At 29.5% G+C, this 24,194-nt stretch overlaps 5 protein-coding genes across 6 annotated transcripts; 2 read left to right on the forward strand and 3 right to left on the reverse strand.

Moving 5' to 3' along the window:
* Window positions 1-2,089: 2,089 nt before the first annotated feature.
* Window positions 2,090-13,385, forward strand: LOC145752283 (centrosomal protein 128-like). Its single transcript, XM_082568541.1, has 23 exons — window positions 2,090-2,426; window positions 2,746-2,902; window positions 3,389-3,465; window positions 3,804-3,886; window positions 4,224-4,406; window positions 4,593-4,735; window positions 5,387-5,515; window positions 5,688-5,848; window positions 6,465-6,622; window positions 6,736-6,843; window positions 7,291-7,418; window positions 7,498-7,544; window positions 7,885-8,036; window positions 8,639-8,738; window positions 9,010-9,171; window positions 9,489-9,635; window positions 9,965-10,129; window positions 10,937-11,167; window positions 11,335-11,424; window positions 11,859-11,961; window positions 12,167-12,252; window positions 12,557-12,600; window positions 12,817-13,385. The coding sequence occupies exons 1-23, from the start codon at window positions 2,148-2,150 to the stop codon at window positions 12,938-12,940; spliced, it is 3,057 nt and encodes a 1,018-aa protein (XP_082424667.1). The 5' UTR covers window positions 2,090-2,147; the 3' UTR covers window positions 12,941-13,385.
* Window positions 13,386-14,012: 627 nt separating this feature from the next.
* Window positions 14,013-17,930, forward strand: LOC145753163 (NAD-capped RNA hydrolase NUDT12-like). Of its 2 annotated transcripts, none has more exons than XM_082569560.1 (7): window positions 14,013-14,254; window positions 14,969-15,410; window positions 15,790-15,932; window positions 16,296-16,415; window positions 16,486-16,604; window positions 16,665-16,845; window positions 17,261-17,930. In XM_082569560.1, exons 1-7 carry the CDS (start codon window positions 14,037-14,039, stop codon window positions 17,394-17,396), a joined length of 1,359 nt encoding a protein of 452 aa, XP_082425686.1. In that variant the 5' UTR covers window positions 14,013-14,036; the 3' UTR covers window positions 17,397-17,930. The 2 variants fall into 2 exon arrangements, with proteins under 2 accessions (XP_082425686.1, XP_082425687.1); XM_082569561.1 differs by having other exon boundaries at window positions 14,013-14,228.
* On the reverse strand, window positions 17,787-19,456 carry LOC145753162 (putative arginine--tRNA ligase, mitochondrial). Its single transcript, XM_082569559.1, has one exon. It carries the CDS (start codon window positions 19,454-19,456, stop codon window positions 17,918-17,920), a length of 1,539 nt encoding a protein of 512 aa, XP_082425685.1. The 3' UTR covers window positions 17,787-17,917.
* Window positions 19,457-19,505: 49 nt separating this feature from the next.
* On the reverse strand, window positions 19,506-20,054 carry LOC145753164 (anaphase-promoting complex subunit 11-like). Its single transcript, XM_082569562.1, has 2 exons — window positions 19,874-20,054; window positions 19,506-19,645 (listed from the first exon to the last, which is right to left on the reverse strand). Exons 1-2 carry the CDS (start codon window positions 20,010-20,012, stop codon window positions 19,527-19,529), a joined length of 258 nt encoding a protein of 85 aa, XP_082425688.1. The 5' UTR covers window positions 20,013-20,054; the 3' UTR covers window positions 19,506-19,526.
* A 7-nt stretch (window positions 20,055-20,061) lies between these two features.
* On the reverse strand, window positions 20,062-23,203 carry LOC145753160 (transforming growth factor-beta receptor-associated protein 1-like). The gene has a single exon (XM_082569556.1). It carries the CDS (start codon window positions 23,162-23,164, stop codon window positions 20,456-20,458), a length of 2,709 nt encoding a protein of 902 aa, XP_082425682.1. The 5' UTR covers window positions 23,165-23,203; the 3' UTR covers window positions 20,062-20,455.
* Between the last annotated feature and the right edge of the window lie 991 nt (window positions 23,204-24,194).

Below are 24,194 nucleotides of genomic sequence, written 5' to 3' on the forward strand. Positions count from 1 at the left end.
CCATTTTAAATTATCCGCTTTGAATGTATCCGTTGAAAGTCAGCTTTTATAAAATCCATTCCAATGTTTTTTTTTCATTTAAATTCTTTCCACTTAATTTCTGTTTTAGTGTCTGTCATCCCACACTAATTCGTTTGAATGATTTTTTTTATAGAATCTGCGTTCTTAATAATAATAATAATAAAAATATTAAGTGTATACATTTTTTACACCTACATTTACTAAGTATCATAACATAGCCACTTAATTTAACAACTTTTTCATTTATTTGTTTATATTATGATTTCTTCATTTTAGTTCTTTTTTATTTATTTTTTTTTTAATTGTAGAAATAGTTGGGATTCGGAAGTTTTTTTCAACAAACAAAAAGCAAATTGAAAAGCAAACTCTAATAGTGCCAAAAACTGGACTTATTCTATGTTTTAAATTGATTTTGTTATTTTGTATTTTAAATTTGCCCCTTAAATATATTTCATACATCTATTTTTAGTGTAAGTTCTGCTAATGTGTTCAAATAAAACGAGTTGATGGATTGTAGTCACTAAAATTTATCAGTTTTTCTTCCCGCTAGATTGCAGTGGCGAGTAATATAGATTTGTAAATTCACGCGTTTAATTTTAAAGAATATTTTAAAACTTTTAATCTTTGTTGTAACGCACGAATTTGACACATATTGATCTCTGCTTAAGTTTCCCAGTAAAAAAACTTTTTTTAATTTGTAGCAATCTTACAAAAGAGCCTAAAACTTAGGTCAGTAATTAGCGTGGTTTTTATAACGGAACAATTTTGTTTTTTTTCCCAGCGACATTTAAACAAAACATTTTTCGGCTTTGTAAAGTTTAGTTATACGGGAGCCTTGTATTTTCTGAAACATTTTAACAAACACTAATGAGAGTTCGTTAATAGAAGGTTTGCTACACATTAGGATAATAACATCCATACTGAAAATTTGGAACTTTTAATTTTAAAGAACAGAAGTTATCGTCTTTCGAAATTCTGACTAGAAAGAAAAAAACAATAATAAATACACTGACAAAAACAATATGTTTCAATAACATAATTAAAATTTTGACAATAACATAGTTAAAATCAAAAGAAAAAAAAGTGTTATTAAATGCACAAAATGTATACGTGCTTTTCAGGAAATAACCAAGAATAAATAATAAAAGTGTCATTTTTATGTATTGTTTAGTTGTTTAGAATTTATATTAAAACTAGAATACTGTTTCGGAATCCAAGATTTCGAACTTTAATAATAATTGTAGTTAAAACTTTTATTTTTTATATTTTGCGTAATTATCTTAAAGTGTTTACCCAACCGGCGGTGTGTTTAAATGATATTTCTCTACTTGTTTTGCTTTGTTGCTATCAGGCTATCTATTGCAGTGTAAACAGATTGACAGTTACGAATACTAAACACGACTAATTTCGGATGTATTTTTAATTAAATATAAAGATTGGCTTAATACTAACGGTATAATTGTTTTAATAACAGTTGCCTTTGAACTTAGAGTTATATATATTTTTTTTTTAAATTTAGAATTAAACTTTAGAAACTGTCTGACCATAATTGAAAGTACAAGAATTTAATAAATTTATAATTTAATTACTCTCAATCGACTGATTAATGTAATAAGCTGACTGATTAACTTTCTAGCAGGTTGCTCGAGCGTTTAAATGATAAAAAGAAAAATGTGCATTAGATAATGTTGTATATTTTCTTATTTAAAGTTTTTATGGTTTCATGTCACATGTATTCTGTTATCTGTAAGAAAAACCACTTGCTGACCTGAACTTGTGCAAAAAGATTTTATAAAAATTTTATTAGAAATGAGCATAAAGCAGTAAGGTGGCATAAATTTTAGTAAAACTAAGTCTGTAAGTAGTTACGAGATAAATGTTTAAAAAATTACCTAAAAGTTTGCAAATTGTTTACTAGTGTAAATCTTTGGTGTAGAAAATTTAAGTTTTGCAGTGTTAACCAGCATATGCTACATAAACAGAATATAAATATGACCAATGTATAAAGTGATAACTCATTATTAATTTTTTAATCTAAACTTACTCACATTTTTTTAGTAAATGTGATTATTATTTAATTTGCAATGGTTTAGTTTAAATTTCATAGTAAGTTATCAACAAATAAAATGTCACAAAGCAGTGTGCATCGCTATTCCTCATCCAGCGAAAGCTCTTCGCGAAACAACTTTTCTTCCAGTAGAAGAAGATTACCTTCCGCTCCATCGGAAGGAATTCTCCGGAACCGAAATCGGCATGTCACCATCGCAGATCCTGATTCCCTGAGTCGTAGAGTATACAGGATTGCTGACAACCTTGATGATGCGGCACGAAATTTAAGTGGTGTCGACAGTAAATTATCAGAGTACCGAGATGTTCAAGATGATTCAATGTCTGCTTTGACAAAAGTATTTAATATATATTTTTTTACAAACTAATAATATATTTACTGTATTCGTATCATACTTTCGCATTTTTTTTTATCTAAAATGGTCTCAGTTTGCCTTAAATTGTGTATTGTTTTTTAAACTGTTTTAATTTTTTTTTTTTTTTAAATAATTTTACTTTACATAAATGTTGCTTAACATAATTTTTCCAATGTGCACTAACCATTAAAACTTTATAGGTAAATGGGTGATTACCCAATGCTTTAGTGCATTTATCTAAATATTAACTAACCAATAACTCTTACCTTTTTATTTATAATTAATTAATTTTTAAATTTAGCTGCAAGAAGATTTAGAGGGTTCAATTGGTCGTTTGAAATCATCACGAAAAAGACGAACACTTCTTAACGGAAACGAAACTTTACATCGGAGTGAACTAAGATCTTCTTCCGTGGCACCAAGAACAAGAAATTACAACTCTGAAACTGATTTATTGGGTAATCTTTTGATTATTTAGTTTTTAAGGTTTATTTATGTTTTGATTTGTTTCTAATCATAAAAAAATGAAATAACGCTGGTCTTGAGAAGTTATTTTAATTTCACGTAGTTGCCAACATAGTTTGGTTATCATGTCAATGGTATAAAAGTTTTAAATTTTTTTATAGCCTAATTTTTTGTAAATTTAACTTATTTATTACCCTTAAGAAGTTGTATACTATTTTATTTGTTTTGAATTTTAAACACTTTTAAAATTATTAAATAAAAAAATAATTATAAATATATATTAATTTTTTTTTTTTTGTAAATTTTAATATTCGAAAATAAATCGTTGTAATTTTTTATATGTTCAAACACATTACATTATCATTTTTATAAAAAAAAATAGTTATTTAAATTAAAAGTTGTATTAAAAGGGCCTAAACAACTAGCTGAAACTGCATCAGAAATTAAATTTGTTAATAATTTTTTTTTCATTGATCTAGGAAGGAGCACAAAACGACCATCAAGTAGTTTGGGTTTCAACAGACATGGTGGAGGGGGAGATCATTATTCATCTGTGGTATTAATAATTTAAATTAAAACTCATTTATTTTGCAACTCAGCAAGTTTTGTGTATGACAGTTGTAGCTTTTGAAAATGAATCCAAATATAGATAGTTTGAAGGTGGCATAAAAAGGGCTACCAACAATGCCCTTTTTTAATTTTTGGGACCAAGGACTTCAATTTAAAACCCTCCGTTTCAACATTGTTTTTTTTAAACCTAAAATAAAAACTTTTTAAACCACAAAAATTCTTTACACCCCTGTCTACATTTCTTCAAAAAAATATTTGAGAGGCTGACTCTTGGAGTAATATCAAAAAAACTCACTCTAGCATTTGCCATTCTATAATTTTTAGATCCACGAAACAGTGACTGATTTATCGTCGAATCAAGCAAAATTGGAGCGCGATCTTAATGATGAAATATCACAAAGAATCCGGTAATTATTTTAATAAGCTGCTGAAATTTCTATTTATGTCTTTAATATAACCAGTCATCAACAAATTATATCTAAATTAAATTGTTTGACATGTAAATAAAACACTAGCCTAAAAAACGAAATTTTAAAAACAACTTTTTATCGAAATTTTAGGTCAACATATTTTCAGAAATTTAAGTTTTTTTTTTTAAAATGGAGTTGGGGTAAGATGGTTATTAGAAAATGTCCCATTGTTAGTAAAATTGCTTTTTTTAATAGTCTATTCGGTAAAATGGTTTTTGGTTACAGCAATTCCTATACTACTTTTCAAGTATAATTAATTTCTTTTAAATTTTAGATCTGAAACTGGGACACGAAGAGCAATTAACGACCTTAATGAAAGCATGAGGTTGGTAAGACCTCCAGATCGGGTAGAACAAAGGTTAAAGGAAATCGAAAAAGGTTTGAGTAAAGATCGTAATTTGGAATCCCAGATGGCAAGCAGAGTTGCTGATAGCGTGTTAAGAAAAAGCCAAACCAGGTCAGTTTTATAGGCTTTAGGGCCTGAAAAATGAAAACTATTTTTTTCGGGCAAAAATTTAAACAATGTGTTGCAAAATTGGATAAATTGTATATAGGCTATAAACATTGTTTTCTGTGGTTTTACCATAATTTGTATGTTTTGATATATATATATAACTAAATTTCTAAAAATGCATTCACAAAGGCAACTGGATGATGATTTTGGATCAAGGAACAGATTTCTTGATATGGAGAACAGTAAAAGAAATGTTGAAAGTGAATTAGAGATTACAAGAAGAAGGTTGGAACAATCGGAGGGAGGTCGGGAAGCCCTCGTGTCACAAATAAGTAAAAATGTTATACTTAATTTACAAGCTAAAATGTATGTCCACTTTTTTCTAAATAAAGAAAGGTTGATTCAATTTGCTAAAATGGTTAGATTTATTACATTAGATTAAGGGTTAAATCCCTACTGCTTTTTTTTGGGTATAAATTTATTCTTAATGTGGGAAGGTCGAATGCACAACCTAAACATAGAGTAACATCAGTTACTCCGACCCATTCTCGAGTTGCCTTTAGCAGTTCGGGATATTATAGAACTTTTAATTGCCCGGTAATTATGCTGCTGATTAAGTGCTGGCTCAGCAGGAGTACCAGTTATACAGTGGGGATTGAATCCACGACCTCATGGTGGGGTAGCAAGTGTTCTTACCAATACACCATGCTGCCTTTAATGCTGTAGTCCCCTAAAGTATGATGCTATAAACTTCTGCTAAGCCAAAATCCAATCAGCAGACCAATTAGTGATCAGATGTAATCAAATATATCCAAAACTGTTTAAGTAACTCAAGATTGCGCCAGGGTAACAAACATCTTTATTTAAGTCAAAAAATTGGTGAATAAACTATCCACATCGTATAAACAAATACAAAAAGTGTACGCAAAAACATTAAATTTCTCTGACATGCAAATATATTTTCAAATTTTTTTTTCTTTTAGATGAACTGAGAAATCTTATTACCCAATCAGATAAAGAACGTGCTAACCTCAAGCATGATATTGAAAGGCAGGCAATGGAGCAAAAATCCAAGATAGAAAAAGAGTTTGAGATGAAGGAAAAATTAGCAGGTAAAATATGGTTTTTCAATTTTTCATAATTTGATATAAATCGCTAGTTTATTTATATTACACAAAAAATTTAAAAAAACAGTTTTCAAGTTTTAATTTTTCTTTTATTTATTTATTTGCTTTTAATTCTTAATTTATTAGTTCTTTTTTTAATTTCTTTATACTTTTTTAGGTTTAGAACGTCAGGAATGTGAGAGATTAAGACAAGCAAATGAAATCGACGACCTCAGAGCTGCGATAAAACGATCCGGAGGAGTTGTCCAACTTGATGAAGTGAGGAGGAATTTGGAAAAAAGCGAGAGGCAGAGACAACACCTCTCCGACCACATTGAGGTAAACATAAAACATCAGGTTTTTTCTCAACTATAAATTGTTAATTAGTAAAGTTAAAATAAGTGATGCAAAAACCCAATTTTGGAATCAACTCAAGTCGATTTAAATTACACAAGTCAATGTTAAATTTAAACGAATTGAGCAACACACTTTAAAGGTTTTTATTAAAAAAATAATAGCCGAAAAAACGTAACCAAATTAGTCAAATTTTATAAATTGCAATCATTTTTACAAATACTCTTTTTTTACACCCTTACTGGATCAAAAATGTTCATTAAAATAAATGTCGGCGACCTGTTAATTTAACGCAAAAAGAACTTACTTAACAAAATACATGGCAATCAAAAGTTCCTTTACACCTGAAAAAGCAATGTAGTTTCACAGCACTTTTAGTTAATCATGTTTTAAAAAATTATATTTAAAAACTAGCTTGGAAAATAAGTGTGGAGATTATTTAATGATCACCAGATTGCTATGATAAAAGTAAAAATTAAACTTTAGGCATTAAGTAATTAACTGCCAGCTAAATTCACTTATGTAAGGTTGTTAAAAAAAGCAGCAAATGTCTATGTTTTACAGACCTAATTTTACACTACCTTTTTAATTTTTATGTCAGGTTTTGACCAAAGACCTTGAGAAAAAAGATATGGCCCTCAGTCGAACCTTGAACGAATTAAACGAAACTCAGCGAAAATTTGTTGAATCTGAAAGATCAAACGATTATAATTACAGACAGCTTGAAGACACAATATCCAAGTTTAAAGACCAAGTCAAGTAATTTGATTTTCAGTTTTTAATAAATGTTATCAAAGGGATTTTCTGAGTAGAAGTTTTAATATTTAATTGTGCTATTGTGTTTTTTTAAAAGATGATTTTTGTTACAACAGGGAGACAGAAAAATACGAAAGTGATTTTCAAAAAATGGTGGAACGAAAAATGGCTGCCGAAAAGGAAAATGAGGAGCTGAAGAGTACGGCTCAGGACACAATCAGACAGTATGTTTTTAAAACATTTGAAATAATTTAATATAAACATACATCTAAAAACAAAGAACCTAGTTACACAAGGTAACCTTACGCAAAAAAAAAAGTTTTTGGTATTTAACAAAATTAAAAAATTTACATAAAAATTAGAGCAAATTAGTTAATTTTTTTTTAATTTTGTTTGCGACATATTATTTACCTAAAATCCTATGATAAAGTTTTTTCATCAACATTAAAGTAGCTTTGTTGTATTACTATAAAAGAGGTGCTTTTCAATTTTTTCTCTTGTGTGATTGGTTGTTAGCAAACCTTTTATTTATGTTTAGTTACTATGGTACCTTAAACAGGGGCTGAAATTTTAACTATATATTCTACTTTAATCAAATTTTTGTTTTACTGAATTGTTTAATGTTAGTTAACTTAACATTAAGACTACAGTTTAATTGTTTTTCTATCTAGTTGGAAACAAAAGTGTAGAAAGTGTGAAAAAGATGTTGAAAGATTGAACGAAAAAGTTCATCAACTTAATCTCAAAAACGAAGATTTGGCTCGACAAAATGTAGTCAGCAAAACGCAAGCAAATAATGGTAGTTTTTTTTTTTTAAATTTAAACTAAACCACTAAAAATAATATTCTAAATTAATTAACTTTATGATATTTTGTAAGCCTTCCAGCAAGTAGAGAATCTCCGATTGGAAGTAGAGAATGGCATTGTAAGTCATAATTTTTTTTGAATTATTGTTTAAAATTTTTACCTAAAAATAAAATAAAAAACTATCACAAAGCCTGGTTGGATTTTCATCAAGCTTAAATGTGTGACTACTTATTATTAATTAATCTAATGGATTGACTTTACTACATAAGATCTTTGGTTTAATCCCCAATGCTTCTACAATACTGCACCCTCAAATTACTGGGCAGGTTAATTATAAAGCAATATTATAAGGTCTAAACTAAAAAATATTAATTTGTGTTTAGCCTGTTGGCCTTATCACATACAGGATAGTATAGCATATTGTGTTTAATAAGTTTTTACTTTTATTGACAACTTAGGGCAAACGAGCAGAGATGGCTGAGCAATTACATAAATATGACGTCGAGATGACAAAGTTTGCTGAAGAGAAAATGATGCTGGCAAAAAATTTGGACGACTCGAACCTAAATATGAGACAATATGAAGAGAAAATAAAAGATTTATCAAACAAGTAAGTTATATAGGTTTTTTTAAAAAAAGATTAATTAAAATCATGTTTTAAATACAGTAAAAAAGTATTTATTTAAATCCCATGCCAAATTAGGCTGATAAGCTTTAATATTTTCTATGATATCTGAATTTAAATAATTTTTTTAAGTTATCCATATTTAACGTATTTATTATTTCAAAGGACTCATAAAAATACTGCACAGGTTTTTGAGCTTATTAGTTTAAGTAAAGGAAAAAGTTAGGCAGGACTTCATGTAAACTAAAAGACATTTTGCTTCTTATTCAGTTCTGTACAGATAAAATTACTATCATATCATCAAAAACTATTTTACCAAATAGACATTTTTTTGAATGTCAAATCCTTGTTCACATTATTACACTGTTTTTTTAACTTTTCCCTGACCCATTCTCTAAGGAATGCTTTTCAATTAAAAAAAATGTTTCCCCAAATTTTGGTCAAATGTTTTTTTTTGAAGGTCAGTTTGCCCAATGGATTTTGCTAACATTATCGAATACAATGGTTTAAATGTAGTTATGTGTAGTCCTACATATAAACTAGTGCAACTCGCCTGCATACTTTTCATAAAATTACGTTGTTTTTAGAATAACTGCAACCAATTGTGCATTAGAAAAATCCCACAGAGAAAATGATAGTTTGAGATCAATGTGCGACTTCACTAAAAAACAAATTGAAAATGTTCAGGTGACTTGAATTAAATCATTAACATACAAATATAATAATTATAATTCTAATAATGTGTTTATATTAACCTTGACTATAATAATCTTCTTTTTGGTTTTATTTGGATATTTTTTCACCTTTTTTGTGCTTGCGATTTTTAAAGTTAATTTATCTTAGAATAAAATTGTTATGATTTTATTTAAAGATTATTTTATTCATTTCAATGATGTGAATAAAAAAATACTGATTTAAAACTATATACATTTTCTTTTATTTGTGCGTTTGATTTTAGTCGGAAATTGGTAATGCTAAAAGAGAAAACTCAAATTTGCAATCTGAGATTTTAAGTGAAAAAATGAAATTCAGCGAGGCCGAAAAAGTTTTGGAGTCGAACAACAAACAAATGGAAGCGATGAAGTTGGAAGTTAACTCAGTTCACAAACAACTAAACATTGTAAAAACAAAATTGTTTGTCATCAACTTTTTGTAGATTTTAAATGGCTATAGTTCAAAACTAAATATTTAAACTACAAAATTAATATTGTAGTTAGTGTTAAAATTAACATCACTTTAAAAAGTAAGAAAAAAAATATAAAGTTTTTTTTTTAAAAAAAGTTTGTTTTTTTTGGTATAAAGGCAACTTACCCTGTCATAATATTGTAAAACTCGCTTTAAATTTCACTAATAATTTTTTTCTAAAATATTTTTGCAAAAACATTTTATTTTAAAACATTTTTAACACTTGTTATTTAAACACTTACTTTATACTAGGAACGCTCCACTCACAAATCTGAACTCCAGAAACTAAACTCTGAAATTCACTCGGGCGAGGTTGAGAAAATACAAGCCGTACAAGATGTAAGCAAAAAGGCAAACAACGAGCGCTGCTTACTTGAAAGTGAAATTCACAAGATTAATGTAAGTATTTAAATCCTGCATACTAAGTTTGCCAACTATCAAACTGGTCTCTAGTTTGGTTTTGGTGACTTTTGTATGTTAGTATTTATTTTAATAACAAAGTGTACCCAGTTCTTATAATGGTTGTTTTATGCCGTGCTTATGTTTTTTATTTTATTTTGTTAAAAAATTTTGCTGACTCCACAGTTAATTGCAACAATCTTCTCCATAATTTATTGTTTAATATATATTTCTCATGCTTACATTTATTAAATGTAGCATGGTAAAAATAACATAAATCTAAATAAAATAATTATTTTATCTACCTTTATCTATTTTTTTTATAACAGATGGATATGAATGAAGAAAAATGTTTACACAAGGAAGTCCAAAAAATATTGAAGGAAACCAAAGATGAACTTAACTCAAAATCCTCCGATTTACGAAGACTTGAAATGGAAAACCAAGTTTATAGAGAAAAATATCAACTTCTGAACTCAACCTACGAAAAAAATGTAAATCTAAATTTTTATGATATACTAATCATATGGAATCTGCTCTTATGACTAAAAATTATTTAACTGAGGGAAGTTTTCCTTGAAAACCAAAATTCTAAGGATCAAAATTTTAAGGGCATTTCACAGGGTAGGGTAGAAAGGGATCAAAAAAAATGTCTCATCTCATAGTCGGTGAAATAGCCTTTTTGGTCCATTCGTTAAACTAGAATTAAATAATAGCTTGCTCTAAGGACGGAAATAATATTTGCGATTATTTGCCCGCACACCACGAATGTTATTTTTTTCAAGGTTATAAATTGGACATGCAAATATATATATTGTCCACTAAGCTCGTTATGTATATATGTTTTTGGTGATATGACCATATTCTGTTATAGTTGTTAAGTCATAATAAACATAATATACCGGCAGCATGGTGTAGTGGTAAGAACACTTGCTACACCACCATAAGGTTGGGGGTTTAATCCCCATTGCTTTCATGCTGTAGCACCCTTGAGTAAGGCGCTATAAACAGTATATAAACAGTAACTCCTACAGAACCAACACTTAATCAGCAGCATAGTTACCGGGCAATTATATAATCTTTTGATATCCCAAACTGCTAAAAGGCAACTCGAGACTGGGTCGGAATAACTGATGTTACTCTATGTTTAGGTCATGCATTCGACCTTCCCACATCGAGGATAAAAATATATACCAAAAATAAAATAAAAAGACAACATTTTAAAGCTTGTAATTTCAGTGACTTTTAAAGTTAAAAGTTTTTTCGTCTTACATTGCAATTAAACTCTTTTAATATTGTAGTACAAAGAACTTGGCCATAACAATGCAAGAATAGAACAACTGGACGTGGATCTACTTTGGTCTCGGGATAAAGTAAGAAAGTTGGAACAATGTCTCGAGGTTGCTAATAATGGAATTTCCCAAGATGTTAATGAACTTCAGATTATTTTGGGTCTGGTGACGTCGGATCAAATGACAAAATCTTTCTCGGAATCTAGTAATGATATTCATGTATGGATCTTAATGCTAAGGGTAATTTTTTTGTTGAATTATTATTTAAATGATATGACTAAAGTTGATATAGATTTATCTTAAATTAAATTTTTAATAGTTACCATGAGATAAAAATGTTGCAACGAAATGTTGTTCAAAAAGTTTGTCAAACTAGATATTAATAATATTAATAAAATTGTTTTCAGAAAAAATTGGATTCTGTGAAGTTCGAAGTCCAGGCCAAACTTGATCACAGACTAAAACTATTGGATGAACTAGATAAACAAAAAGAAGAGGTAATTACATTTTTGTCAGTTGTTCAACTTTACATTAAAACTACATTAAAACTAAATGTAAAAACTGCTTACAAAAAATTAGTGTTAAGCTGTGCTGTTTTATTATAATAGGCATGAAGAAAAATATTCAGCAATTTTTAGCTTTATTTTAAATTTTTTGTTGAAATACTTTATGCCAAGTTACTATTTGAAAACATTATTTTTTACTTTATGTAATACTTACCTATGTTATAACAATAAAAAATATCTCTGTACAGTCTATTACATTATGAGTATTGTCCAATACTGTTTTTTTGTAGACAATTTAAAAACAAGTTTAAACATTTTGTATTTTATGTGTTACAATCTTGTGTATTAAAAAAATTAAAAAAAAAATATTAAAAAAATACGGTATTAAAAAAAGCATTGTTAACTAAAATATTTGCTTTTAATAGATGAAAAACTGTTATAAATCACTTAAAGGGGACCAAGATCATTTAATTGAAGAAGTCACAGAACAACATAAATTGATCGATTCTCTAAGCAAAGAGAAAGCTTGTAAGTTTTTCAAATTCTTTTTTTGCAATATCTTAATTTAAATTGATTTTGTATATTCAATAAAAATATGCCTAGTTAAAGTTGAACTTAAAAAAATACTTATTAAAAAAAAATAATAATAATAAAAAAAAACTTGCATTTTTTGCTTAAATGTATTAAAGATTATGGTTGTTATATTAAGTTGAAAAATATGTTATTATTTTAGCTTTACTTCTTGAGAACAAAGAAGCACGGATCATAGTTCATGATCTTGAAGACAAGGTCACTAATCTAACTTGTAGTCTTCAAAATGTAAGTGTTATTTCAACCAGTTTGAAACTAATCAGTCATCTTACTAAATATGGTTAGGGGTTCGATTTCCTTTATTTCTGTGGTGTAGCAACCTTAAGTATGGCTCTATTAATGGAACAAACTTCTAACAAGTTTAAAATTAATCTGCAGACTAATTGTTGCGAAATTATAATCAGTAATTATACCAACTGCCAAATACAAATTAAGACTGAGTTGGGTAACCAAGTTTTTTTTTTATGTTTAGTAAGTATTGACACCTAAAAAATGTTTATTTATCAGATTTTGTGAATTTTTTTACTTTTAGGAATCTCAAAAGGAGAGAGAAAAAATACACCAACGATATATGAAGTAAGTTATGATGTGGATATCAACAAACTTTACAATTTTAATTTTTGATATGCGTGTTTAACTAGCTTAAATAATTAATTTTGTTGATTCAATAATAGTTATTTATTACACTAAAATCAAACCATCATTTTGTGGTAAATATATTCAACATAAAATTAGAATCAACATTTTTCAATAAAAAGAAGACTCTTATAACTCTATTTTTATGTTTTAAAGATATAAAGACACCATCAATTCACTACAAGCCGATTTGGAAGACCAGGGAAAAAAAGAAGGTCACGTCACTAGATTGAACCCAAGAAATTATAGAAGATCGCCCTCTCCTAATAAAAGAACCTGAGTAATTTTTTTTTCTTTCTTAATTAAATGTAATGCTGTAAATTGTATTAAGGTTTTTTTTTAATTTAATTATAATTTTATTTTTATTTTGAATTGATATGCAGAGGTGATATAATTTAAAAATTCTAGTTTCTTGCCCGTTGTAGTTACTGATACAATAATTATAGCTAATATTTATTGTTAAATTACAATGTTTTAAGTAATGTAAGTATTGTATATAGCAACATTAGTTTATTGAGTTAATTTTTACTCATTTTCTAAAAAATATTTAAAAATCTATGGTAGTATTTTTAACCTTTTTTTAATGTGTGCCGAACTATAGAATTAGTTGTTTTAGATTATGATTTTAATGATGGTTCGTTATTAATTTTTAGTGCTTTTTGTTGCTTTTCACGTTTTATTCAGGGTAAATCCATTTTTTCACATTTATATATAATGTTACTAATTGTGCCTAGATTTTTTTAATAGATTTTTTATTGTATGTAGAGAAATTTATTATTATATATTATGCTAGTAAAAGATTTATATTAAAATACACAATTTTAAAGATGTAGACTTTATCTTTGTGGCGTTTATAAAAGGAAGGTTACAGAATAAATATACTATATACACTTGCAGGGGTTTGCATTCAAATTCACTACAGTCTGATAATTTACGAGATTGTCAAAGGTTGTATTCTATAATTTAACTTCTCCTAATCTGTTTAAAAAATAACCCACTTTTGCAGCATTTAAAAACCGCGGAGGGGAACTAGTTAAAGACATTGCTTTAGATCGATATTCATTATTTTTCCCTATATGGTGCCTATGAAAGGCGATATCGGTGTTTTATTGTGTCGAGCCAAAAGTTTTTTGGCTCAAAGCTTTTGGGCTATTTTACCAAGTAAACAAATCCAAAAATATTGAAAATTATTTTGAGATTGTATAAATGTAACAAAAGTTAGCGTACATATTGATATCGAGATCGAGGATATTTAAAAACGTAAAAAAAACAGAAATTAAGCAAAAATGTCACATTCAGTTATGACGCCGTTTTTCAGTAGTGTTATTAGTATTTTGTATCAATTCATAATTCTCGTTTACAGATATGCAATTGCGATGACTGATAAAAAATATGACAACAGTAATATGCAAAAGATTTATGTTGACAAAATGCTGGAAGCCGCTGAGCACGGAGATCTCAAATCGCTGCAAGGTGGAGGCATTTTCCACTCTGCACTCCCGAAAGATGCTACGGACGAACGCGGTTGGACAGCACTTATGCTTGCAACGAGGAATGGCCATTTGGAGGTTGTGGAGTTTTTACTTAAAAATGGGTATCTATTTTTCTATAAACAACGGGCATAATTAAGCATAAGTTTTAAATGCTTGTGTTTTGTTACACTTGATTTATCTAATAACATCTAATAAAGTTGTAAGGCAAAATATATTTGACACAAAATTAAAAGTATTAATGTGTGATTTACATGATTTTGCTGCAACGCTTAATTTTAAGATAAGTTGTTAATAATTGTAATTCAACTTGTAGAAATAGTGAAAATGTTTTTAAGAAGTATATATATGGGAAAATGAATAATATGTTGTGTAAAGTTTTTTTGCATAAGCTGGCTTAATGCTGTATATAAGTCTAATTTTGGGCACAATGTGCTAAGCTGTAGAACTAAAATAGATTTTATTAATTTTTAAGCATACAAAACTATAACAAATAAGTTTGTAATTAATTGCAAAAGAAATTTTGTTAGAAAATTATAAACAAATAATCAAATAATCACTTAAAGGTTTATAAAAAATTAGATGTTCTGTTATTTTAAACTTACTGTTGAAATATTACTTGCATTTTTTTAAAAAGAGCTTTGTTTACTTCAAGTATTTAAAACTTGTTTGTACAGTTAGGATCACAATGACTGTGCAAAATTTTTCCATTTTAATCTTGCAATAAATATAAGACAAAACCACTTATCTTTCATAAGTGTTCCAAAAATATAAAAAATAGATTTAATTTTTTTTTTAAATATATCTTATTTTTCTAGGTCCGATCCTAAAACTATGAACAAAAGTGGCCAGTCGGCAATTGACATTGCTAAATTCTGGAACCAACGCTCAATCACCAAACTCTTTCAAAACGTTTCCAACAAGACTCCAATATTTGAGCAGGTTAATTTTTATGGACATTCCTCGATTGATCGTCAATCTTATAAGCGAACTGATTTAGATCATATTAAGTCTGCTATGGAAAGCGAAAAATCCAGGTTTATGGTCTTTGCTGAGTTGCAATTACTAGTTACTAAGAAAGACTCGGAAAATGAAGCTGTGTTTTTAGATTGGCCCACCATTGAGAAAGCACTCACTCATGATTTGGAAAATGATATTATTTTTTTAGGAACTGGTAATATTGACATTGGAAAATTGTTGAGGGAAACACAATGCGGTAGTGAAGATGACTTTGCATATTTTGCAATCAACTTTAAAAAGGTGAGTTTAATTAAAACTTTAACCTAAACATTAATAACATTTATTTGTTATGTTTCTGTTAAAGAATTTAATAAATGTTTTCAAGATTGGTATACCTAATATTTATTTTTTGACAAACTGTAACAATTAACTGCATTTAGAACATACGTTAAATTGTTCAAAGTAAACTATGGGGTTTTATTTTTACACTTTGCCCAATCTGGTATTTTAAACTTAAAAAATTTTCGGGTTGGTTTAAAATATTATTGGACCCTTTTTATAAATTTAATTAAATAGTAAACTGAGCAAGTACAAAAAGGCGTGTTTTTTACTTTGATATTGTCGTATCTTCCTAAATTGTATCTTAGTTTTACTTATACTTTTACTTTGTTTTAATTAGAAACCAACTGAGAAAGAATTACCAATAGAAGATTACCAGGGAATGTTTGTGGATCGTGCTTACAATGCAGGAATAACTGTGGTAAAAAAGAAACAATCGGGTATGGTTGCCCAAGCTAGATCAGTGTTGGCTTGGAATGATAGGTAAGCTTATTATTTTAATCACACAAGTTTCTAATATTAATGTTGATTTAGTGGGATGCAGAATAAATTTTAAAAAAATGTTAAAGTGAATTGTGAAATTGTAACTATTTCTACCTTTGTTGTCCTGGTTTTTCGTTAGTTAGTATTTGCTGTTAGGGTTGTAATATTTTTACATTATTTTTTTTAAATATATTTTGGTTTCTTGACCATGTTATACTATAAAGTTATTTATAAACATGTAACATTTTGGCATGTTTTGGTTATAAATTTGATGTTATCCCTTTTTCCGTCACATCGCAGGAATATTGGTATTTTTTTCCATTCAAAGCATTAAAATTATTAAATAAAAAAAATTGTTTATAGATATCTTTTTTGTCCAACCTGCGGAAATAAAACAAAAATGGGGGATTCAGGTTATAAGAGAGTTTGTACTTTTGACGACTGCATAACAACACAAGGTGCTCATAACACTTCTTTTCCAAGGTAGACACGGTAATCATGTATTAAAATAAACCAAAATAGCATTAATTAAAATAGAATTTAACCATTTCAGGACAGATCCGGTTGTAATTGCACTTATTACTTCCAAAGATGGAACTAAATGTCTTCTTGGTAGACAAAAGCGGTTTCCGCCAATGATGTATTCTTGTGTTGCTGGATTTATGGAACCAGGTATTCTTAGAACAAATTTTAAGTGAATTTTATTTATTTTTAACTACCCTAATTTTAAAGGTGAAAGTATTGAGGATGCGGCTAGAAGGGAGGTGTTGGAAGAAACAGGTGTAAGGGTTGGTAAACTTAAATATCATTCATCACAACCATGGCCCTTTCCCTCAAACTTAATGATAGGTTTGATTGGAAATGCACTTTGTGACGATATAAAAATAGATGAAGTGGAATTGGAAGATGCAAAGTGAGTGTTAATATTTTTACAGTAAATGTTATGACTTTAAAATTTTTTTGATATATATTTTGTTTTTAACAATTAATTTTAAACTTTATATACATATAATATATCCTTGATTGAAAAGGCACATTTATGGCCCTAAATAGGTAACGTAATACGCCAGTACCCAGTCTAACGGGGTAATGTATTACGCCCGTACCCAGTCTAGAGTTGACTTTTCCACTTAGGAATATAATCATAATTGCCCAATATTTAACCTGCTAAGCAAATTTATCAAAAAGTGATGTAAACAAATGTATGCGACCTATTAAACAAGATTTTTAAATGTTATCACACAAAGTATATACTTACTTTATATAACAAACTTAAATATATATAATAATTATTCAATATGGTATAATATAACCTATCCGTTTTGCAGATGGTTTGATAGACAGACAGTTGCCGAATCTTTGGCCGAAGGATTTCATCGACCAAAAGGTTTAAAAGTTCCCCCACCTTATGCCATTGCACACCAACTTATTAAATCATGGTTACAGATTACCTCAAATTTATAACTTTATATTTGTTGAAACATTTAATTTTTTATTTCCTAAATCTACGCATATCTAATTTATTTTAATTGATTCTATATATATTTTTAAGAACAAAAGTTTTTTAATAGTGCTAAAAGTAGGCAATAAAGAAGAAAAATGGATAGGCCTATTCCATTCCAAAAAATCCAGAATAACATTTATAAAACCAGAATTTCAATTCTTATTATAAAATTTGACTTAGGTGTCAAGAAAATCCTTATCTTAAAAGTTCAAAATTTTATTTAGCCTATTTTTAGATTTTGCTATATTTACCATAATTTATCTATATTAAAATTTATAATGTAGTCTACCTTTTTAACTTAAGTTGATTTATTACTATAACTTAATAATAAATAAACACCATAATTATTAAATAATGTTTTTTATTTGGTTGGGAAGGTTTAAAACAAAAAAATGCTGTTGTACGTCACATAGTAAAATGTTTTAAGTCAAGCTTTTTTGACAAAATTTAAACACGTTAAAATATTTTTGGGAATAAGGTATTACATTTTTTCAAGTGGTGTAACACCCAAAATTCTTAAACCATTGCCGAGTACTTGTTTAGCACTACAAAAACAAAGCAAAACAGCTTCAGCTTTATCAATGTTTTGTCCTTTGACTGGGTTCGTTTTTAGCGCCTTTGCAACCAAATGGCTTAATTTAAATAAATATTGAACAATAATGCATGGTTCTAATAAGTTTACTGCCGACTCGGTAAAGTTTTTGTATTCCGACAACATATCAAGCATAGAAATTAAATCAGTTTGTTGGTCAATATGGGCAATGTTCGCATTCCAATTGATGGTCACTCCACAGTTGCGCTCAAGACTGCATAGCCGACAGTGTGTATACTGTAAAAATATGCCGCTGTTGCCTTTCCAAGCCAACACTGCATCCCATGTAAATTTATAATCTTTATTGAGTGACGATTTTAGATCTAGGCATATCAAGCTAGTCAAAGCTAAGGTTTGTACAACTTTGTTTTCAGTCTCAGAAACTTTTTTTCTAGTGGAATGTTTTAAGCGATCTGTTTGAATGGCTTCTACTGCTTCGTTAAATATTTTAACAAACGCGACGCTGTTTCCAGTTCGAGACTGCATTTTTATAATTCTCCCAAAAGTTTTGTGTACTAGAATGTTCTCATCTTTTTTGGCCCAACCATGACCTAGCTTCTCTAACATAGCAAACAGTTGTTGAAAATGAACACCTTGAGAAAAGTCAGTTACATAAATCATATGATCAAACTTATGATTGTTATATCTTTCCTGGGCTGCAACCACATCCCTGGTCAGATAAAGAGATGTTCCATTGTTTTTAAGGATAACAGGATGTTTGGTGGCATTATCATTTTGAGTTATCCAATTGCAACCTGATAAATCAACACAAATTGCCTGGTCCTCCATTGTCTTAAGTAATCCTTTTTCTTTTAGTTTATCTAGAACATTATGTTTTATTTTATAGTGAAATTTTGATTCGCCAGAGTATTCATCAAATTGAATATCAAGCAAGTCGTATATTCTTTTAAATTCCTTTAGGCTTTCATTGCGGCATGTTTTCCAAAACTTTAAAGTCACTTCATCCCCCTGTTCCATTTTTAAAAACACTTGTTGTGCGATATCCTTTAGTTCTGGTGTGACCAACTTTGAAGTTTTAATATAGACATTATACAAATGTTCAAGTGGTGTTTCTTTTAGTTTTTCTTCGTCACCATATTTTTCAAATCCAGCGGCAAGCAACGCAAATTGAAACCCCCAGTCACCGAGGTAGTTTATTTTGTAAACGTCATGTCCCGCCTGTTTTAATAAATTGCTGATCACATTTCCTATAATAGTTGACCTAAAGTGTCCAGCATGAAAAATCTTTGCTATATTGGGCGAGCTGAATTCAACGATAATTTTTTTAGGATTTATATTTTTGAACTTTTTGGTGTGAAACCCGTAATTGAATTTATGTTCTTGTATTTCTTGAATTAAGGTATTGGCAGCATAGTTTGTTAGTCTTCGGCTTACTAGAATTTGGGATACATTTTTAACAAACAACATTACAATATCATTAAATGCCTGCCAAGAAAAAACATCTAAAAACTAAAGAAACAAATAATTGGAATGCTGTTTAGGTGTCTTTAAATTTCCAATCCTGGCGACACATAGGGCATTGTTGGTTCATGGGCTGGGACTGAAGCCATCTTAATATACAATGCATATGAAAACAGTGTGTGCACTGGCCCCAAACTAAAACAAATATAAGATCAATTAAACCAAATACATAAATTTTAAATGAACTTGAAAATTTAAGAATTCTAAACAATACTGCAAAAATTTAGTATTTTTCACTTATTGCTAATGATCTTAAAGTGAAACTATCATGGGTGGATTGATACATTTGTGGTGGGTACTGTTTAAATAACAAGAAAGCATTATCGAACAGATATTTAGGTGCCTCCATTAGTTTTTTTTTACCTATAGGGCAGTCATCACCAGCAGTTTTGCAATTGGAACAGCAATATTCGAAGGGGTATCTACATATACCACAGCTTTCATCTGAAGCCTGCCATTTCCATCTTGCTACTGGATGCCATTTCTTTATCGTAACTTTCATAATATAGCTATAACTTACCTATTTTTGCCTGATAGCCCTACACTTGTCTAAAATTTAAAAGAAATTTTTGTAATTAAATAAAAAGTTTCATTAAAAACTAATTTAACCAATAATATGTTATATGAATATTGAACAGGTTTAAATTTAAAGCTTACTAAATATATTGTATGTTATACAGATGTTGGTTATTTAGACTTTAATGTTTTATATTAAATCAAAGGAGAACTGCATGGGTACAATAGAAAATCATTTAAAAGTATTGCACATTTTTAATACAGGTACAGTGATTAGCTATTATTGTTGAAAATAAATTAAAGGAACAAAAAATAACACCAATAATTTGTCTAAAATATAAACGAAAAATGGCCCCAAAAAAGTTAGCAATTTAAAAAACTATACAATTTTTTTAATAAGGAACAATTATAGGAGAAATAAATAAAGATTTAATCAGTTTTTTTTAGTGTCCGAAATAAGTTTCCTGTAACTGGACAAATGTATTTGTTTTTACTGCAGTGGGTATGAACAACAATTCCATTAGGGTATCTTGCAAATGTATTCCCAGATATCACTCGGTTACATACCAAACATAATTTGTTTTCCTGAAGAACCACAGGGGTAGAGTCAAGATGCAAACTTTGTTTTTGTAAGTTAAGGACTTCAGATCTGGCAAGCTTGTACTCTAACACTTTATTTCTACATTCATGTGAGGGCTGCCTTAGTGAATGGTGCAGATAGTTAGATAGAACCGTTATGGACCATTGCTTTGGTATGCTGTGGAGAACACTCTCTGGGTCAAAATTTGAGGAATGATTGTTTAAAAGCTCTATTGCAGCTTCCGTGGAGCCGCTGTTTCCGTTTGAACTGATAATGTCTTGCACATAAACATAGAGAAGTTTTTGGAAAATATTTTTTTTAAACTCCGGGTTATTCTTACTTTGTTCCAGACAGTACATTTTGGCTGCACCAGGGTCCTTGATTTTGTGTACCAGGGTTTCGAGTGCATGCTTGTAATCACCTAATTTACTGTATAATATCACCTGTTCTTCATACAAATCATACTCTTTGGCTTTTTCCAAAATAAGCTGAACTCTGTAGAGTGAGGAGAAGCGTAAAACTTTCTGTAACTCAAGTCGAAGCGAAGCAAAACTAGTCATATCTTTTTGATCATGGGCTTTGATAACAGAGTCAAGACGCATAACGGCAAGAAGGGTATGAAACTTTTCCTTGTCAATATTTTTCACCATTACCAAGTTGTGAAGATATTGCAACAAAGCAGTAGGATATTGGTGAAGAAAGCTGATAACTGCATCAGGTTTTACCAAATCGTCTTTCTTCAATTTAGAATTTATCATCCCGGTAAATACTTTAGCACCAGCAGTTTCGTTGATTCGGAGTATCCACTCAGTGTGATGCCATATCAATTGAGGTTGATCACAGAATTGTGCCAACTGGCTCGCAACATAACTTAATCCAGGAAAGGAGCGGTCTTTAATTTTTTCATCAACTAAAACATGCCATGTTCGCATTGCATTATCTAGATCTCCCGAGCTAAGCAACATGCATGCTGCTACATGTAAACTATTCCTTTCTTTTAAATTTGAAACCAGTATAGCTATATCATCAGCTGGAATTAAATCTATAAGCACCGTAGATTGAGTGCCCACAGTTAATTTTTGCTGAAGAAAATGCAGTATTGGTTCTTGCTTATCCAGTTCAGCAAAAAGAAGTATTGTGGAAAAAATTACTTCGGAAACCAAAATATTTAAATCACTTGAGCTTAAGTTTTCTGCATAAATCGATTTATCTTCATTATTCAGATGTGAAATTAAATCTTCACACACTAATTCTAAATACAAGGCCAAAAATTCTTTGCATTCTGCAATCTTCACTGCATCATTCTTGCACATTTGTTCAACATCTGCAATGTTGTTTAGCTTTGGAACAGCTCTATAAAAACTGGACGTTTTTGGCAGAAGAGCGGGAAACAATGAAATCAGCTCCCTTGGGTCCATTTTGCCATTATTAAAATAAAGCAATGCATCATCAAATTCAAAGTCTTGAAAATAAATAAACGCAGACATGGAATTAACCATGTTACAAAGAACCACATACCGTTCGGGGGAAAATTTGTTTTGCGATGCTTCTAAGGTGGCTAAGGCTTCATCAACCTTTTTTTCAGAAAGCAAAGTTTCCAATTGAGTTTGCAAGGGAATCGGAACCATTAAAAATACATCTTTTGGAGAACAAATAAGCACCATACCACCACTACAACTTTGCGTAATGGAGCCCCCCTGAAAGCGAATACTCTGCTTTTGGCGCTGGTCCAAAATGCTGTGTATGGTTATAAATTCATCATCAAGAGCAATAATAAATGGGTGGGCAACAGAAGTGGTAAAAACACTCTGTGACCATTGCAAGGGTGGTTTATTCGATGTTCCGTCGGGTGAGACAAACACACCCAAAGCATTTGTGGCAGCAATTATAAACTCCGATGGTCCAACACAATGTATCATGGGTAAATTTCCATCGACATTACTAAACGGTAACAACTCCTGTCTGGTTCCAGTTTCTGAATCGATAGTCATATAAAATGTATGGGTACAAGCACAGATATCTTTGTTATCAATGCTAAAGTTAAGGGCATGTTCTGGCATTGCTACTTCGATCATAGGAACTATGGCATCCTCCTGAAGTTGGTAAATCTGAAGATTTTTCTTTTTGACAAAGGACACACAGATCTCAACACAAAATGGGTTATGATTAGTGGGACGTTCGTTGATGCAAAAGGTTTTCATGTTTTTAATTTTGGCGCTCAGAATTGGATTTATAGTTAAATCGAGCATACTTAACAACAACAATGTGTTATCACAATTTACCATCAAGTGATTTAAGGCAGTGGCAGATTTAATTTGAATCACTGCCTTTTTCATAGCCAAGTGTTTCATAGTTTTATAATTGGCGACAATTTTTTCACTTTTTTGATTTTCTGTAAGAGAAATTTCTAAAAAGTAGAGATGGATACTAGAATTGTTTGTCCCAATGTACAGGTTTTTTCCGCATGATTCAATACTCTCGATGCATACTTTCGGTTTGTCTCCCATAATTTTTTCTCTTCCAACTAAAAGTTGAAGATCAAATACCTTCACACTCATGATGGTTAATGATAGTTTAAACAAAACTCTTTTTACAAAATATCTATTTTTTATTAACAAATATTGAATATAAATGTAGTTTATTGAGGCTGGCCATTTTACAATGCTGCACACAAGCATGTTTAAAAAATGATATAAAGGATGTATATACAAAATTAGAGTATTTTAAAAAAAATTTTAATAGCTTGTTTCGTCTTAAAATTTAGTAATGCTCCGTCTGTCCGTGTTTCCTCAGCAGCTAGTACTAAAAAAATTAGATAATTGAATACCTACTTAGAACGTACTGACTGTATAGGCAAATCAATACACCGCTGTATAATTAATGTGTAAACGACCTTTTAACGTTAAACAATCTATACTAAACGCCGTCATCAAAATACCGGCAGTTTCGAAAAATGCAAAAAAAAGTAGTGGTCTTAACTAAAAGTAGTAAGGAGAAATAAAACACGAACATCTAATTACAAAACACATTTTTTATTTTAAATTTTTTATATTAAAATTCATTATAATAATTCAAGCAAGAATTATAAAGTTAAAATTAAATTTTACGCTTGGATAGCAAACGTAGTCAAGCATATTATTTTTTCTGATCAGTTTTGTAAAGGTAACTAAATGAAATTTGTTGTTGGTTGTTATTTTTTCGCTTGTCTAAATTGAACTTTGATCATGAATTCGTTTTAAAGGTTCGTCAACGTGCTTTTAAGGAACCATGGACGCTAAGAATGACTTTTTGTCATTTGTAGCCGTTTGCTTTTATTTCTAGTTAATTATAAGGTTATATTTTAACAGTTTAAGCCACCTACATGTGCATTTCATTAGCCGTTAATTTAAAAAAAAGTGTAAGTGTAAAAAAAAGTTGACTGGACAGCTGCACCGCCAGCGATTTTAAAAGAATTTCGTATCACAACAAAAAAGCGGAACAGTGTGTAAAAAAAAAACTTTTATTCAAAAGGCATACTTTAACCAGGAAAATAACAGCTTTTATTTAAGCCATTTCTAATTTGTATTTACTATTCGGGGACTTTTTAGA

The sequence above is a fragment of the Corella eumyota genome, chromosome 5 (assembly GCF_963082875.1).
Source record: "Corella eumyota chromosome 5, kaCorEumy4.1, whole genome shotgun sequence".
In the NCBI taxonomy this organism is placed as follows: Eukaryota; Metazoa; Chordata; class Ascidiacea; order Phlebobranchia; family Corellidae; genus Corella; species Corella eumyota.